We start from the raw sequence: 17,354 nt of genomic DNA, 5'->3' as shown, positions 1-17,354 counted from the left end.
AGAGGTTTGAATGACAGAGAAGTACTTCTTAGTGCCTTATTTCTTAGTTCTTCCTAGGCATGAAGATTACTGGGCTAATCTTAGGGACAGAGGGACAAGGGGCAGGGAGATGATGAAGGCGGTATGATCATGATTGCCCTGTCTCCTCGCAATCTCCCACATAACAAGTGTGCCTACTCTGATATGCAATGCTGAGTGCTTTGGCAAGTGGATTTCTTGAAATCCCACCACATCCCACCAAATCCCACCTAATTTTCCTTCTCATTGTAAGAGCAGCCTCTGATCCACCCAGCTTCTGCTCAGGCTAGAGCTAGGGGCTGGAGGTTCATGTAAGCCAGGAGAAGCCTTTCTTCTGACTTTAGTAGGTGGTATCTAAAGCACTGAGAGAAAACTCAGCAGTCCTCAGATGTGTTTTTCACTTTTGAGAATGCTTAGTTTAGCAGACAGGATCCTAGACTTAAATACAGATGATTTAGACTGAAACACTGTCACAGCCAGATGCCAAATGACTTAAGGCAAAATAGCCGTGCTTCAGCTACTTCTCTGTGAACAGAGATAATTATTCCCTGCTGTACAGAACATGTAACAATAAAATCCATCAGTGATTTTCTGCACTTCAATAATAAGTACAACAATTTAGGCAGTAAAATAGATCAGATTAATTTAGTTTTTGGTGAAAGCTTAATTGCACGGCATTGGGAACACCTGAGATCACGTCTGACTAGCAGCATAAACCTGCAGCAGTCTTGAGGATGAAGTGTATTTTCCCATGAAGATAGAGACATGGAGGTGGGAAACAAAAGTTGAAGAAAAGGGAAAAACACCTTGTACAGAAGAGAAAGAGGAAAAAAGGACAAAGGAAAATGAGAATAGGTTGGAAATGGGAGATGAAGTGATGTACGTTCTCGGCTGCAGGGCAAAATTCAAATACTTTAAAATACAAATGCATCAATTTTATGTATCAAATCTCAGCTTTTTGCATAGCTCCCACAGCCATTTCCTGAACTTGTATGAAATAAACTTGTGTTACTGGTTCAGCTGTGGGTAATTATGCCCACAAGAATGCTCAGAGGCCTGGAGCGCCTCAGCTATAGGGTCAGGCTGGGAACTGGAGTTGTTCATCCTGGAGAAGTCTCTGGGGAGACCTCAGAGCACCTTCCAGTACCTAAAGGTACAAGAGAGTTGAAGAGGGACTTTTTACAAGGGCACGTTGCGATCGGACTCGGGAAAATGGCTTCAAACTGAGAGAGGACGGGTTTAGATTAGATATTGGGAAGAAACCCTTTGCGAAGTGCTGGCACAGGTTGCCTAGAGAAGTTGTGGATGCCCCATTCCTGGAAGGGCTCAAGGCCAGGCCGAACGGAGCTTGAAGTAACCTGGATTAGTAGAAGACCCCTCCGACCTTCCTCCCTCCTCCCGGGCCGCGATGGCGGCGCAGCGAGCGGCCGGGCAGCACACGCCCCGCTCCGCCCCTGAGGGTCGGGGTCCCGCCTGGGCGGGGCGGGATGGGCGGCCCGGACCCGCCGGCCCCGGCTGGAGACGGGCCTGGCCTCCGGGGGCGGCTGCTTCCTCTCTTCCCGCCCGTGCGCCTCGAGTGAGCGGCCGGCCCTGCTGCCCGCGTGGGGCGGCGCGGACGGCGGGGAGGAGACCGGGGTGAGCGCTGCTCTGCGGGGATACAGGGGCAGGGGCCGGCCCGGGGTGAGCGCTGCTCTGCGGGGATACAGGGGCAGGGGCCGGCCCGGGGTGAGCGCTGCTCTGCGGGGATACAGGGGCAGGGGCCGGCCCGGGGTGAGCGCTGCTCTGCGGGGATACAGGGGCAGGGGCCGGCCCGGGGTGAGCGCTGCTCTGCGGGGATACAGGGGCAGGGGCCGGCCCGGGGTGAGCGCTGCTCTGCGGGGATACAGGGGCAGGGGCCGGCCCGGGGTGAGCGCTGCTCTGCGGGGATACAGGGGCAGGGGCCGGCCCGGGGTGAGCGCTGCTCTGCGGGGATACAGGGGCAGGGGCCGGCCCGGGGTGAGCGCTGCTCTGCGGGGATACAGGGGCAGGGGCCGGCCCGGGGTGAGCGCTGCTCTGCGGGGATACAGGGGCAGGGGCCGGCCCGGGGTGAGCGCTGCTCTGCGGGGATACAGGGGCAGGGGCCGGCCCGGGGTGAGCGCTGCTCTGCGGGGATACAGGGGCAGGGGCCGGCCCGGGGTGAGCGCTGCTCTGCGGGGATACAGGGGCAGGGGCCGGCCCGGGGTGAGCGCTGCTCTGCGGGGATACAGGGGCAGGGGCCGGCCCGGGGTGAGCGCTGCTCTGCGGGGATACAGGGGCAGGGGCCGGCCCGGGGTGAGCGCTGCTCTGCGGGGATACAGGGGCAGGGGCCGGCCCGGGGTGAGCGCTGCTCTGCGGGGAGAGAGGGGCGGGCGGTGGTCTCTTCGCTTTCCCCCGGGAAAGGAGCCGGGGCCGGCCCGGGGTGTGCGCTTTGCTGAAGGGAGAGAGGACCGGAGGTGGCGCGGTGGCTGCGAGCTTGGCTGGAGGCCGTGGGACGGGGCTGTCTAATTTTATTCTGAGTTATTCAAAATGACTTAATTTTAATAGCACCTGTTTAATTAGTTGCCGTTGTTGAAAGCGCGTTACTGGTGGAGTTGGTTCGCAGCGTCGCTTCGAAGACTACTCTGCTTTATTAGCAGCTTCGTTTTGGTTTGTTTTCTCCTATACTTTTCACTTAAAACAATTATATTGCGTCTTAGCATTTGGAAGGCAGGTGCTGAAGACACCTTTCAGCAGAGCCCAGGGCACTGCTTCCCCTCGGGCAGTGCCTCCCCTCAGGCTCCCGGGCTTGAGGAGCCCAGGAGTGCAGCCTGTGCTTTTCGTTACTAAAAACTTCTTTAACAGAAGCACAGCGAGGTGTCTCCTCCAGTAACACAGTGAGCTTCACCTGCAGGTGTTGATGGTCACTCCCGTTTGTCGGTGTGATCCTCTCCTAAAGGAATTTTCATCAATCTGCAGTATTCATTGTTGAGTTCTTTAATGCAGAAAGTGTTTTGCTGTGCAAATAGAAGAAATAGATGGTAGAGAATTAGCCTTCCAAAGTGAATGCTTAAATATATCTTCAGAATATGACCCAAAAATGCTTTCATTTGTGTGCCTACCTGAATTAATCTTTAAATCCATGCTTTTGCAGTTACCTGGCTGACAGCCACCTTTGGTTATACTCTAATGGTAACCTTTACATGATGGCAGAACCACTTAATCTTCAACATAATGAAGTTGCAGATGCAGATTTAAGCAGCAGGGTCACAGGTACAAACTTACTGTTGAAAACTTTTAGTTTTGAGGCTGAGTTTCTGAAATATCTAACAAAATCCAATATTTTGTAAGCAAACAGTAGAGGGTGTTTTTGGCAAATGTAGAAACAGTACAGAAAGTTTTAACAGCAGCACAAGTGCAATAACGAGAGACTTTGTCCTAAGCTTGACAGAGGTATCTTGATTTTATTCTTCTGTGATTGTGTATATGCTTTATTATTGATGCACATCATTAGTATGAGTATAGCTTATAAATACAGCTACTAATTATCCAAACTTCTGCCTGCTGAAATGTCTCAGAAACTAAAAAAACCCACCAGGATAATTGAAGTGTTAGGGAATTTGGACTGATATGTGGGAGTTGGAGTTCCTTCAGCAATGTTTCTTGCTTCTTAAGTGCCTCAGTACTGTCTGATCCATGGTCTCTTACTCCAAGCTGGGGAGAGGGGAAGGCTTCACTTTGGGAGATCTGAACTAGCTTTATGTAAAAACACCTTAGGTCTGGAGAGCTCATGGAGTTTGATTTCATGTCAGGCAAGAGTTATAGTTCAGGCAGAGTTTACAGGATTAACTTGCTTCCAGGTGGGGAAAAAAAAGGCCACGTAAGCTTTGTGCTGTCTCAGTGGAGACCTTCGACAGGCCTGCCAGGCTGGGACAAGATGTGAATGGCATGTGTAGCCTAGAACAGAAACAAATTCTTTGTAGCTGGATGAGTTGCCCACTTATAAAGAGAGTTCCTACTATACTGATATGCAGGCTTAGCTGAATGTCTCCTAAAAATTGTTTGGTAAAGAAAAAGTCAGAGGGTTTATAAGGCACTCACTGGAAAGTCAGAATCTCTGCTTTCAGAGTGTTTTGTTTCTCAGTCTTGAGTGATAAGCACAAAAGGTGAAACTGTTGTTTTAGTAATACCACTGATTGCATTACTGAACAAATGTGGTATCAGAATGAAAACAAGTGACTTCCAGAGTGTGTCATGGTCCAGGCATCTCCATTCACTCAAATGGGCTGGCAGAATAGTAGGAGTAGCCAAGAGCCTTGTTTCTTCCTGCAAATATTCCTTAACATAGGCATGTGTTAGCGTTGTTAATCAGATCCCTTTTGCAAATACTTCTGCTTCTAGGAAGTTCTATGGAAGACAGAACTGGTAGAGAGAACTGCATAGCTGCATCTGATAAAGAAAATACTGTGAGTTATTTCACTTTATAGTTGCCCCAAGTGTTCTGAGCATTTCTAGATAGAAGGAATTACCAGCATGTATTTCTCCTTCTAGAACTTAGAAGTTTTGTCTCCTTTTGTTGTCATATTTTTGTGTATTAGAATATTTCTACCCCAACGGGCAGCTTCTTTCCAGTAAGAATGACTTCGAGTTTTTCTTCCACAGGTGTCACATTCTAATTGGATAAATGGGAAGCCAAAGAAATGGCAATATTCCAAGGGTGCCTTTTCTGTTCGCTGTGATAAGAGTTTCTTGAGTTTATTAGTACCACCCCGTAAAGGGGGCACTTGCCGTCGTCGTGGTCTGTTTGGTAAGTGCTGTCCTGTAGTCTGTGACATACTGTACATTTATCAGTGAAACTAGATCAGGTTTGCTCAGGAATGTCTTTAAATGGATGTATATTTTTAACTCTCAGACACAAGTACAGACTGTTCAGAACATAGTTGGAGTAACAGAACTGACAAGCAGAAGACAGCATTTCCTTATCAAAAGTGGTGGGTTTTTTTCCTTGAAAAAAGAAGTAGAAGGAATTTGGGACATTTGGGGCAACAATGTCTGATAGCTGTATGTGAATACAAATGCCTATTTTTATTTGCTTAGAATTGCAGGGAAGTTGTTTTTGTAAAGCAGTTATTTAAACAGTTGTTCCTTCCAACATGTGTTTTGCTCAGACTTCTCATCTTTTTTGTTTGTTCTAGGGAAGTTCAGATGTTCACAGTATCTGCAAACATACTATTGCTCTGCAGATTGTCAGAAAAAAGACTGGCCAACACACAGAGTAGTTTGTGATCCCATTAAACAGAAGTAAGTTTGTTGGAAATTCTGCCAAATAATCTTCACAGAAAGACCACGTCCTTCCCACTACAACATAAATGACCATGGGAAGGCACTGTTACAGTAAAATGTCCTGCTTATTCTTAGGCTAGAACTGCATTATCTTATGCCTGTCATTATTACATATTACCTTATTTGTAATTCTGCATTATAGTGAATGAGGAATAAGGGGTGGCAAAAATCACATACTATGAACACAGCCTTTTATCTGTTTGCAAGTAGATTGTATTATTAATGCTACTTGTCAGTCTTTGGTTCTTCAAGTTGACATGTTTTTCTTTGATTACAGTTTAAGTAATAGCAAATCCAAGACAGAAGTTTGTCTTAAGGTATGGAATACGATTTTGACTATGTCTTGAATGGATCTGCTGTGAGTGAGTGACAGTGTGCTTCATTTAACCTGTATGGGAAATGAACAAGTTCCTCCTTTTAGAAAGATCAGTGCTTCAAACGAAAAGTTACTGGGGGACGCATTCAGAAAATTGTTACTTCTAGAGCTCTTAGAAGCACTTAGAATACAGATGTATTGTGTCCAATTCAGAAAACTTCTGGTGTCTTGTTTCTGTGACAAAATCATGAGCTGACCTAGAGCCTTGGACATTTATTAGAGAAATACATTTAATGTATTTTACAGTAACAGATGCAGGTAAGCTGTTGTTCTTTGCTGTGGAAGGAACTAGATGACACAGTTCTCCTTTGTAATGTGCTGAAATCTCTTGATCTTACTTTGAGCCAAACATTTCTTCCAGTTTTCCTATGAACTCTTCTGCAGGATTTGATTTTTCTTCGTGTTTTCTTGGGATCACATCTATGAAGGTGAATAAGTTTGCAAACCTCCAACTAGCCTGTAGAACTCCTTTGTCATGTACTTCTTTGAAGTAGCTTATTCATCTGTTTAACTTTTTGAAGGAATTTAGAAAGGAAGCTACATGTCATGGGACTTCTGTTAGCTCATCCTGTTAGTTCCTGTTGTGTGTGTGCTTGTGACTGGGTTCTAATGAAACTGATCAACTGATGGTGAGGGCCCTTTTACCAAATGGTTGCACAATATGAATAAAAAATTTGCAGTCACTTTATTTTCAAAGAATGAAAGGGGCTTTTTTATCTTGTTCACCTTTTGAAGCTCTCAGAAGTTCTGTAGAAGAGAGCTCAGATTGCATGTTGAATGATATTAAGGTGCGTTACATTAAATTAGACTTTTTAAAAATGGATGCCAGCAGATAAAGCAGCAGCTCTAATCTACTCTGGGGTGTTAAGGTTACAGGAAAGCAGGTGGAATTCTTTTCTTCTCATTTATGAGAGTGTTATAACTAGGAATTTTAGCTGAGTTGTCCTGTAAAACAGGTGTGAGGAGGTGAATGTGTGAGTCTCCGGGAGAATGTGTGAGTCTTGTTCTTCATTGATGTTCAGTGTATCTTTGCAGAGTTTCTTGAACTTCCTTACTCTAAGGAGCTACAGCTGAACAGCTTCATATTAAACATAACTTGTACTTGTTTTAAATAGGGTAGTTCAACTTCTGGGGATTCTTTATTTTTACCTTAATTTGCCAGTTCTTTGGAAGAGAGTGCAGAAGGTAGTTGAATTGATTGCACTTCAAGCCCCACTTGAAGCAGCTTTAATATGCAAGGCAATATTTCTGAAGGCCTTAATTATTTAGTCACTTAGGGGGAAATAATCTACTATCCCCTCTTGTTCCAATTATAATTATTTCCAGTCCATTAAGTGTTTCTTTTCCCATTATGTTCCAAAAGGAGAGGATGTGATGTAGGCATTGCCAGCTTTGTTTTCCACAGCTCATGAGAAAGCGCTATTCACTAACTGGTGTTGATATATTACAGGAGGAAGTGAGGTTGAGTTTTGCTGTAGATGATGTTCTTCCAGATTCTCGTAAGTGCTTGATTGTGTGGGTAAAAATCCTACCACAATAAACAGCCCTCCCCAACACCTGTAAAAGATGAGTGCTTTTTCTTTTGCCCTCCTCCCTCTTGTCCCTTTCCCAACCACTCCCTTGACTTTTTTTTTTCAATTCTACTTTATTTCACCTTTCCATAAAATGTCAGTGCCTGAAATACCTTGCTAAGCTTACATGAAACGTGAGAAACTCCACTACAAAAATGCAAACATCAGAAAACTAAAAAAATCAAAGCAACATAATGGTATTGAAAGTTAGGACTACGGCTTCATGCATCAGGTATGGAGTATGTAATAGCTGAGAAACCCGAATTTACAAAGACATCTCAACTAAATCATTCCGTACTCAGTATTGTAAATAATGAGGTAAGTTACGAATCCTTGTGTCTGAAAAGCTATGATCAGTTTTTCAGCCCACAGTCTTTAGGGGCTGCAGGTAAATGTTGATTGTTACTGCTTTGCTCATTTTATGAAGTCAGACAGTCTTGGAGCTGTGAATGTGCTCAGAGAACTCAAGTAGTTGAGCTGCTCTGAAATTACCTTTGTTTTGCATTTTAAACACTAAGTGCTGAACAAATAAGTAGAACATGCTCACCTTGTGATAGGGATATAGATCTGGCTCAGGGGGTGGTTCTGGAGTGAAACTAGCTGATGGCTATTTTGTATGATAAATCATTTATTCTTGTATCTGTATTTTAGAAGACTGCCTAAATAAAGTTCCCTTAGAAATGAAGCCTCCTTTAACTTCAGGATGTGATGCCAAAGGAGACTCTCCAAACGGTAAGCAAGCAAATCAAACTGAACTTGGGGAATTTTAAGTCCTTCTGGGCTGCATAATATTCTAGCTGCTCACTAGCATCACTTCAGACTTAAAAAATGTTGGCTAATGGAGCTGCCTTCAGGTCACTACTGGCATTAGCTCATATATATTTATATAGTACATAACATTTGTATAGTGGTTATTATGTGAGCATTAATTTCATAATAGGACAGGAGCTATCAAAATCCAAAGTATCAATAGAAAGAATAAACTATTCCAGTATGTTTATATTTTCAAAGTCAGCTAGCTTTTGACTGGCAACCTTTTTTTCTTTTTTATGTGCAGTATCAGAAAACCATTCGAAAGGAAGTGCAAAAAAATTCCCCGAGGATGAAGACTCCTCTCACTGTGCTGATTCAGTTGCCAAGTTTGTCTCTTTAAGTATCGGAGATGAATTTTCTGGTGTGGTTTCTCACATTAAAAATCCTGACACCTTTTTTTGTCAGCGGATGCAAAATGCCCGTAAGTGATGGGCTAGAAATGGGATGTAGAATTCCTAGTATGGCATTTTTCTCTTTGGTACGCAGTGGCTGGAGGAAGGTGATTTTTTCATCTGTGTCCATGTGCAGCCTTTTAATTCTGGGTAATCAGTAGCAAATTGTGTCCTTTGGGAAGAAGTGGCCTACCTCATCATCTGCCTGTTGTTGGAAGAGCTGTCTTCCTTGGTTTCTTCTTGGCATGCCTCCACTAGCTTGCTTTCAATTTGCACTGGCATCAACTTTGTCACTTTGCCAAAAAAATCCATCACTGGTTTTCCCTGTCTGTTCCCTGACACACATGAGGGCTCTCTCTTGGATGTTAATGATTGAGGAGCCCTAGTCTGATCAATGCTAAACATTTGAAATAATCTCCATTAGATTACAAGATGTTCTTCCAGGCTTTGAGCTTAATTATTTTATAATGATTGCAAGACAGGCTGTGTTCCAAACCCTATGTGTTTTAACATCAGGTCAACTTGCTGAGCTTGAAGCATCTCTTAATGAATACTGTGACAAATTTCCCAGTAGTCCATCTTTCCGTCCTGCTGCTGGCAATGTGTGCTGTGCCCAGTTCACAGGTAAAAATGGAGTGCAAATACTAAGTTATGTCACTTAAATTTATTACCAAAAAGATGCATTTTGTAATTATGTTCAGAAATGTTTCATATAGAGTTTTTTGGTTTTGGTTTTTGGCTGTGGATAATGCTTGGTAGTGATTTAAAAACGATATCTGTAAAGTACCAAATTTAAAATGTCCCTTTATTGAGCAAACTCTTAATACTGGATTCAGATTATTTAGAATAGAATGGAAAATTTGTGGTTTTTATGTTGCTAAGTACTATTTCCCCAGGGTTGGAAATAAGTATATCTTTGACATTTCAGTCCCCAAAAGAAGCACAGAACAAATGGGATTATATGTAATGATGCTGCTCTGATAGACTGCTTCTCAAAATGCTACTTAGCCAACACCTGGTAGTCCTGAGCTGTTCTGGGATGGATGTATTTTTATATTGGCCTGTCAAAAAAAGTAAAATTGTGTTCTCAGACATTACATCTGTATCTTCCTTTCTAGAAGACAACCTTTGGTATCGTGCTGCTGTTACAGCTTATGCTTCTGAAGACACAGTTTTAGTGGACTATATGGATTATGGTAATTCTGACTCTCTTCCACTGACCAGACTTCATCCTATAATTCCAAGCTTAATGGACTTGCCAGCTCAAGCCATAAGATGTAGCCTGGCAGGTATGAAAGTTTCAAACTAGACAGGGGAACAACAAGTGGTATTACATAACCATCACACCTGTAGTTATCTCACATTGAAACATGGGGAAGGATGGAGGTAATGGTAGGCATTATTTCCAGAATTCTTAACTTTTATGGCATATCTACGAGATGCGACAAATATTTCAGAATGTCCTTGCAGTTGTTGTACCTGTCCACACATTGATGAGAGTTGGACTGACCTCAAACCTTTCCATACTATGCGACTTTCTAGATGTAAAGCCACCCTTGGGATCATGGACCTCAGAAGGTATTTCTTACATGAAAAGGCTGGTGAAAGACAAAGTGTTGACAGTAAAAGTAGTGGATAAAGAGAGTTCTGGATCTGTGGTGGAGCTTACAGATGCATCAGGTACCCCAGCAGTAAATATATCAAGCCTTCTCATCAAGGAAGGCTGGGCAGCTGAGAAACTGAGCATGGCCCTACCAGCAGCCAGAGGGAGTGATGATGAGCAAGCCCATGGTGAGTATGAACACATCTTGCTGCACTGGCATTATTTAACCTCCTGCTAGAGTGGGCACAGAGAATGCAAGCTCTTGTCTAGTAAACTTTTCAGTCTGGCTCATCAAGTCCAGCCTTCACAAGTCCATAAGCTTCTTTCAGGTGCCTGAGTATAATATACAGTGTCAATTTCTGTGACCAGTCTTTCTAGTCATCTTTTTTGCTCTTCCTCCTTAGATTGTTTCCAGTAGCCTTGGTGACAGTAGTTTCCCTCTTCTATGCTCCCTACCCAGTTTGCAGGAACCAAGGTTCCCCAGTGTCCCTCTTGCCCAGGCTGCTGCCAGCTAGTCTTTACCTTTCTGTGTGGTTACTCTTCCCTCTTATCTATGGCTTGCTCTTTTTGATAATGAAGAAATGCATCAAACAGCTGGCATGCTTTTCTTACTTGGTTTTAGTCTGCAAAGAGGCTCTCACTGGTAATTAGTCTGTTGGACAGTTTATAACAAGAAATTCGAGGATGGGAATAAGCATTTGGGATTATTTTTTTTTTCCTGTAAAAGTTACTTTAATTTCTTTTAATTCTGTGCTTTTCTCTGTCCTCTCTAGAGGACACAACGAACAAAGGAATGTGCAAGTGGATTAAATTAACTCTTAACCAAACACTCAGTGTCATAGTATGTACAATGTACAATCCTGGAGAATTCTACTGTAAGATTTCAATCAGCCATGGTAAGTTTATTCAGCTTAATTCTGTCTGATTTGTCATTTATTATAGTTCTAATGAACTACTATGTCAAGTCAGCTTACAGCACGAAGGCTTTCCTCTGGAGTTTTTATCTAAGAATACAAGTGGAGTGACAAAGAAATTGGATCATGGTATTGAAATCTGAAAATGTTGAAGATAAGCAGTAGAGGAGAGTGAAAGAGTTACCATAACCTAGCCAAAGGATATCTTAAATTGTATTTCACTGAAAGAGTGGCCAGGCATTGGAATAAGTTTTCCAGGAAGGTGGTAGAGTTCTTGCCTCTGGAAGTGTGCAAGAGGCATCTGGATATGGTACTTAGGGGTGATAATGGTGGTGCTGACTTAATGGTTGGACTAAATGATCTTGAAGGTCTTTTCCACCCTTCATGATTTATTGATTCTGTTAATAAAAGCAAGTAAGAGAAATGTTCCCTGTGCCAAGACAGTGTTTACTGGAGCTCTCTTCTAGTACGCTCTTGTAATTTATAAAAACTTAAAGAGATCTAATAATGAAAGTGCAGCCATTGAGATGTGACTTCCTATTGGATTAGTTAAAAAGGAATCTTGTTTCTCTATCAGAAGCCTATATAAAGACTTCTGATTGCCACTGGCCTTTTAAGTGCTAGAAAAGGAATGTGACAAAATTCAGTGGCTGAAGAGGGAGCTAAAGGCATTCAAACAAAAAATATGGGGTAGCTCTTAAAAAGTCAGGGATGTTTGTTCATTGGCTTACATAGTCAAGGAATGCATTTGAAAGTTAACAAGGAAACTGTAGAGTGAACAGCATTGATAAAATTTAAGTCAGCTCATTTCACTGATCTCATCTTGTTTTTTCAGAGTTACTTGCTCTAAACTCACTTAACAAATCGTTGTCTGAATACTGTCAGAAAACACCTCCAGATGTTTTTGAGCCTGAGATTGGAGACCTTTGCTGTGCTTTCTACTCTGGCAAGTAACAGACTTAAAATGCTTTTGTTTTTATAGGGTGAGCATGAAAAATTAGCTGATAGTTTACATTGGCAGAGGACAGCAAAGAATTTTTTTTATTTACTAACAAGTGAAGGCTGGTAAACTTAGCAAATTTGTGAAGTAATTATTAATCTTTTCTTTAATCCTTTCTAAAATTAGAGGATGGTAACTGGTACCGTGGGGTGGTGCAAGATGTCACTTCAGATGGGAGTGTTCGAGTGAGCTTTGTGGACTATGGCAATACTGAGGAGGTACTACTCGATAATATCCTCCTGATCTCATCCTCGTTCCTGAAACTTCCATTTCAAGCCATTAAATGCTGGCTCTCAGGTGAATCCTGTGAACTTTCTCTTACAAGGGCTCTTGCTTTTAGAGACTTGCTGCTTTGGGGGAAGGAGGTGGTGACAGGGAATACTCTGCAGAGCTCTGTAATTCTGTAGTTTTGGATTTGTTTGTTTGCTTTCACTTCTCTGAACTCCTGCCAGTTCTCTGGAGTGATCTCCATGGATTTCACTTACTGCTTCACTGGTCAAAGGGTGCTTGTTTAGCACTGCGTCATCCTGTAGTGCTTTCTGGTTTTTGGTTGTTGCCCTGCTAGGAGTAAATGTGCTTTTGTTCAACTTTACTTCTCAAAATTTTTGAAGGCAAGGGAGCTAATCTGTTTTAATGAAGCAAGTTGGCCTTTCAGTTCTCTTTCATTTGGCACTGTACTTGTATTTGTACTTGTATTTGGCTGTTTCTCAATGCTCTGCAAATTCCTTTTCCACACCATTCAAAATTCTGCAGAATTTTTCTTTCTTTCTGATGTAGTCTGCTTGGTTTAAAAATGAAAAATGTGGAAACAGGAATAAGCTCAAAACCTCATTTTGTTCAAGTGTCTTTTGCAGTTCCCCCACCCACCCACTCTTAAAACACATAGGTTTTGTCTGCTTCTTTGATAAAAAGGTCTGATTATACTGATTCAAAAACAGTTTTACTGGTGTTGTTTGTGCTAAGGATTTACTTGGTTGAATCATAAAATATAGAAGATGAAACTCTGGAGTCCTGAGGAAATGTTGGCATTTAGAAAAAAGGAGGAGGAGGGAGAGCAGTTAACAGGATGAAGGACAATGTGTTGCCCTAGGGTAGTAAAAGTGGCCTTGATATTTCAGGGTATGCTCTAAAGAAATTTTTTAAAGGAAATTATAATGCTGAGGAAAATTAATATTAATGAAGGGAGATATTTTAACAGTTATTTTACTTCCTAGGTATAAAGCCTGGAAATAGCAAATGGAATCCAGAAGCTACAAAAAGATTTCATATGTACACTTCAGGCTTAGAGCTTCAAGCCACAGTAACTTCTATTTCTGAGGATGGGGCAGGTGTAGTGCTTACTGACAATTCCACAGATTGTCCAAAAACGATCAATGAGATACTAACTTCAGAAAATCTGGTTGTAAAAGAAGTTCTACATGATAAAAATAAGTTCCCAGACAAGTCTGTTGACCAAAAAGGTAATTAAAGGAATGTTAACTTTTACATTTAAAAAGAATTTTCAGTATTCCAGCCTTTAACTGTTATTTTCTTTTTTAACTACAATTAATATCAATGCATAGTTTTGGTTATATTGTCAGTTTTTACAGTTGAACACCAGCTGCCTTGCAGGTGGCATTACAGACAAAAAGAGAAAGGTAAAAATAGCTGTGTTTGTCTCAAATGAAGGTTGTTTGACTCTGTGGGAATCAGAGAATTAGAAGTTTTCTATGACTGAACCTTTTCTCATGTTTGCTTTTCAGGATCTTATTTTTTCTGAGGTGTTTTTTACTTGAGCTGTTTTTATATGCCAACAGTTTATGAGCAGCAAAGTTAGGATAATTTATCTTGGTTTAGATTTGTCTTCCTGAAGGGAAGATAATGTGTTTGTGTCTGAAATTGAAAAACTTATTCTAAATATCAAATAACACTTCCTTAAAATGTATGTATGCTTGGTGGACAGTGATAACACTGCATTTTCTTGCTATTTCTATTAGCAACCTCAGTTGGGCACTGGAAGTCAATTGAATTGGCTGTAGATGAAACCATGTCTGTCTGGGTAACAGAAGTTGTAAGCCCAAATTTGTTCTATGCTGTACCAGCTCCAAATAAAGGTAAGAAAAAGTGTTCATTGCTCCTAGTAGCAGTAAGAAGTCACTGTTACAAGCTAGTTAATAAAATGAATGTGTGTGGTGAACTGAACCGTGTGGAAATGTATCTTGGGCAGGAGGAAAATATAAAAAAATTATATTTTATATCAAAGGTGGGAGCAGGGGGGCTTAAGTATGCTCTTCATTGTACTGAGATGTGGTTAGTGAATGTGGGTTTTTTCTCTAGGTCAAAAGAAGCTCCTTAAGGAGCTGATTTCACTGGAAGACTATTGTAGATCTTGTAACAAAGAGCCCTTCCTACCAAAACTGGGTGAAGCCTGTTGTGCTCAGTTTTCAGGTGAGACAATCGTTTGTCCTTCCATTTCCTTGGCCAGTGTAAAACACAGCTTTCATTTTTGCTTTAGACAAAGGAAAAACAACTTGAAAGTGCTTATGGATCTCTTAACTGTGCTTCTTGTCAATTGGCCTTTTATATATCCACCACAGTATTTAAAAATTTCTGGAAAACTCTATGGTTTCTTATTCTCAGGATAAACTGTGTTTATAAGATGATTCTTCAGACATGACCATTCTTGTCCCAATCTTTTCAGGCAATGGCAATTGGTACAGGGCTGTTGTTCAGGAAGTTTCCCAAGCTGCAGTGAAAGTACTGTATGGAGACTATGGCAGCACAGAAATTTTACCCCTTTCAAAGGTGCTGCCAATCACAGATTCCTATTTGAAGCTGCCTTTTCAGACAATTACATGTTCACTTGCAGGTAAAAAAGCCTCCCCAAAATAAGCAAAAAAAACCCCACCCCAAAAACCCCTGACTGGTTTTCTTGAACATTATAAATTTCATATAATTATAACATAATAATAATAACATTATAAATTATACCACCAGAACAGGTGGTGGTGTTTATTCCTTAATACTGGTAAACAAAATGATGATCTTCTGAAATTGTATATTGGTAAACATGGTAAAAGCTGGTTTAGAAAACATGATTTTAGTTCATCATGTCTAGAATTTAAGCTATTTGTATTAGGAAAATTTAGCATCATATTTTCCAAAACATGTACGTACGATTCAAGTTAGAGCTTAAAGGAATTATTTATACAACAAACTTGATTTTCCTTTTTTTGCAGGAATAGAGAAAGCTGAGTGGTCTCCATTAGTGCTTGACAAGTTGAAAAAACTATTATTGAAGCAATATGTCACAATTACAGTGAAAGGGATTAATGGAAATGTTAACTTGGTCACAGTGGAGAAACAGTTTGACAATGGTTCTGTGAATGTAGCTGACAAACTGCTAAAGGAGGGTTTGGTCAGGTCCTGCAGTGCTGAAAACTCGCACCCTGCACATCAAGGTACATACTTTAGCTTGATTACTTCAGTTTACTTATTCTGAAGGGCGTGTAAGCACAGGGGGTGGCTAAATGACTTTCTCTTCTAAAAATCCTGGACAATGCTACATGTTACCTCTTAAATTAGGGAAGGAATGTACCTGTGTATTTTGCTCCTTCACTTTGGTTTTTGTAGGTAACGGAGGCGAGACCAGCTGCTGCTGCACGGAATTAAAAGTGCAAGTAAGATTCACTCCAAGCAATACTTTCTTTTTAATGTTTCCAGAGTTCAAAAGAAACCCTGTGTAGGAAGAAAATGGGAGTAGGAGGAGTAATAGCTACTGAAACATGGAAGTTTCATGAAATGTATCCTGACACTTTTTCTCAGGGTTTTTTTATATACAGTAGTAATTAGAGCACTCTGAAGCTGCTCGATTCCTGATAGCCACAAAAGGGATCCCAGAGCTGCAGCAGCCCAAGCTCCTCTCCCCTTTGCTGTGTGACTTCCTGAGCTGCTGCCTGCAGAGAGACGAGGCGCGGCGCTGGTCTGCCAAGGAGCTGCTGCAGGTAAAATGCCAAGGGGCTGCAGGGGAAACAGTGTCCCAGGGACGGGCTCCTCCTGCACTGAAGTGCAAGGCATCAGGGGAGCCTCCTCCTCCTCACCTCCACTCTTGGTGCTGTTCAAATGAGAACAGTCAGGAATCCTAGACTGGGCTGGGCTGGCAAGGGCCTGTAAGGGTCATCTGCTCCAAGTGCCCTGCAATATGACCAGGGACCTCTTTCAAGAGATCAGGATGCTCAGACCGGAGATATTTCCAGGCCTGGGGCACATAGCAGCTCTTGCAGCAAGCTGTGCCACTGTTGTCCCACTGTTGCTCCTTAGACCTACTCTGACTCAATCCCCTTTTCATTGAAAAAAAGATTACCCTGCCTTTGGGGCTCTTAGCTTGGAAAGTAATGGTTCATTCTTGGCTTTTTTGTTTTCCTTTGTGCAGCATCCATTTGTAACATCAGCCAAGCCTACATCCAGCCTGGTGCCACTCATCCTTACATTTAAGAAGTGGAAGGAGTTGACAGGAATGGACCAGTCACTTAAAAACTTTTTCCTCCATCACCAGCATCGTAGAGGATTGTAGAGTAGGATTGTAGCTAGGATTGTAGAGTAGGATTTTAGCCTAGGATTGTAGGGTAGTATTTTGGCCTAGGATTGTAAATAAAGTTTCTGAAACCTCAAGTCATTTTGAAGATTCTCCTCCTTCTGAGCCTGTGAGAATGCTCAACATTTCCTTCTGAGCTGTCCATTTTTGCTTAGAGGTGGAAAGTGACATTGATGCCTTCTTTGGTACGGTTTGAAGGGGGAGTAGGCTCTTCTTTCGTCACGCTCTCCAGACCGCAGTGCCTTTGGAATATGGCCCACTGGCTGGGTTTACCCAGCTGTGGCACTTGTGTCTGAGGCAGGAAGGGCGGTGGCATTTGCAGGCAGAACCAAAGGACGAGTGGGGCAGCCCAAATACCCTGTGCAGATGCAGGCCTTGAGCTCTGACTCGAGAGCATTTGGGTTCCTGCCACTTGCATTTGTATCCCTAAGTGCAATCTCTTTGTCTGGGGGAGAGTTTTGCCCAAGTGAGACAGCAGAAAGATCAGGGAGGCTGCTGGGAAAGGCGCAGAGCTGGCGCAGAGCTGTCAGCGGCTGCAGGGTGAGCCCAGGCCCCGCCTTGCCCAGGCTGGAGCCCCAGCAGAGCCCTGGCAGAGCCCGGAGCAGCCTGAGCCTGGGCAGAGGCAGCTGCAAGGAGGCCCTTGGAGCTGCAAGAGGCAGCAGCCCGGCCCTGGGTGCCTCTTGGTGGCCCCGGGCGAATCCTGCGCTCTCAGAGCCCAGCTGGCAGCCGGCTGCTCCCGAGGGGAAGCGTGGCCATG

At 42.7% G+C, this 17,354-nt stretch overlaps 1 protein-coding gene across 6 annotated transcripts; it reads left to right on the top strand.

Annotated features, from left to right (window-relative positions):
- The first annotated feature begins 653 nt into the window (after window positions 1–653).
- LOC136303456 (tudor domain-containing protein 1-like) lies at window positions 654–15,883 on the top strand. Of its 6 annotated transcripts, XM_066207119.1 has the most exons (22): window positions 654–1,171; window positions 2,581–2,682; window positions 3,167–3,285; window positions 4,414–4,478; window positions 4,675–4,819; window positions 5,208–5,313; window positions 5,633–5,672; window positions 7,182–7,230; window positions 7,954–8,034; window positions 8,360–8,536; window positions 9,024–9,131; window positions 9,626–9,796; window positions 10,050–10,298; window positions 10,884–11,006; window positions 11,860–11,970; window positions 12,151–12,321; window positions 13,239–13,484; window positions 14,001–14,117; window positions 14,341–14,451; window positions 14,705–14,872; window positions 15,243–15,464; window positions 15,637–15,883. In XM_066207119.1, exons 3-22 carry the CDS (start codon window positions 3,216–3,218, stop codon window positions 15,747–15,749), a joined length of 2,643 nt encoding a protein of 880 aa, XP_066063216.1. In that variant the 5' UTR covers window positions 654–1,171; window positions 2,581–2,682; window positions 3,167–3,215; the 3' UTR covers window positions 15,750–15,883. The 6 variants fall into 6 exon arrangements, with proteins under 6 accessions (XP_066063216.1, XP_066063218.1, XP_066063213.1 ...); XM_066207121.1 differs by lacking the exon at window positions 3,167–3,285; XM_066207116.1 differs by lacking the exon at window positions 2,581–2,682 and having other exon boundaries at window positions 654–1,653.
- Window positions 15,884–17,354: the final 1,471 nt, after the last annotated feature.

Source organism: Chamaea fasciata, unplaced genomic scaffold (assembly GCF_029207755.1).
Source record: "Chamaea fasciata isolate MVZ Bird 193981 ecotype frontalis unplaced genomic scaffold, bChaFas1.0.hap1 SCAF_34, whole genome shotgun sequence".
NCBI lineage: Eukaryota > Metazoa > Chordata > Aves > Passeriformes > Sylviidae > Chamaea > Chamaea fasciata.
This window is presented reverse-complemented; position numbering and strand designations above follow the sequence as displayed.

Coding starts and splice junctions, on each gene's coding strand:
- LOC136303456 (XM_066207116.1), top strand. CDS start 1,427: ATGGCGGCGCAGCGAGCGGCCGGGCAGCACACGCCCCGCTCCGCCCCT. Junction 5,673..7,181: donor AGACAGAAGTTTGTCTTAAG/GTATGGAATACG, acceptor GATATATTACAG/GAGGAAGTGAGGTTGAGTTT. Junction 11,007..11,859: donor TAAGATTTCAATCAGCCATG/GTAAGTTTATTC, acceptor TTGTTTTTTCAG/AGTTACTTGCTCTAAACTCA.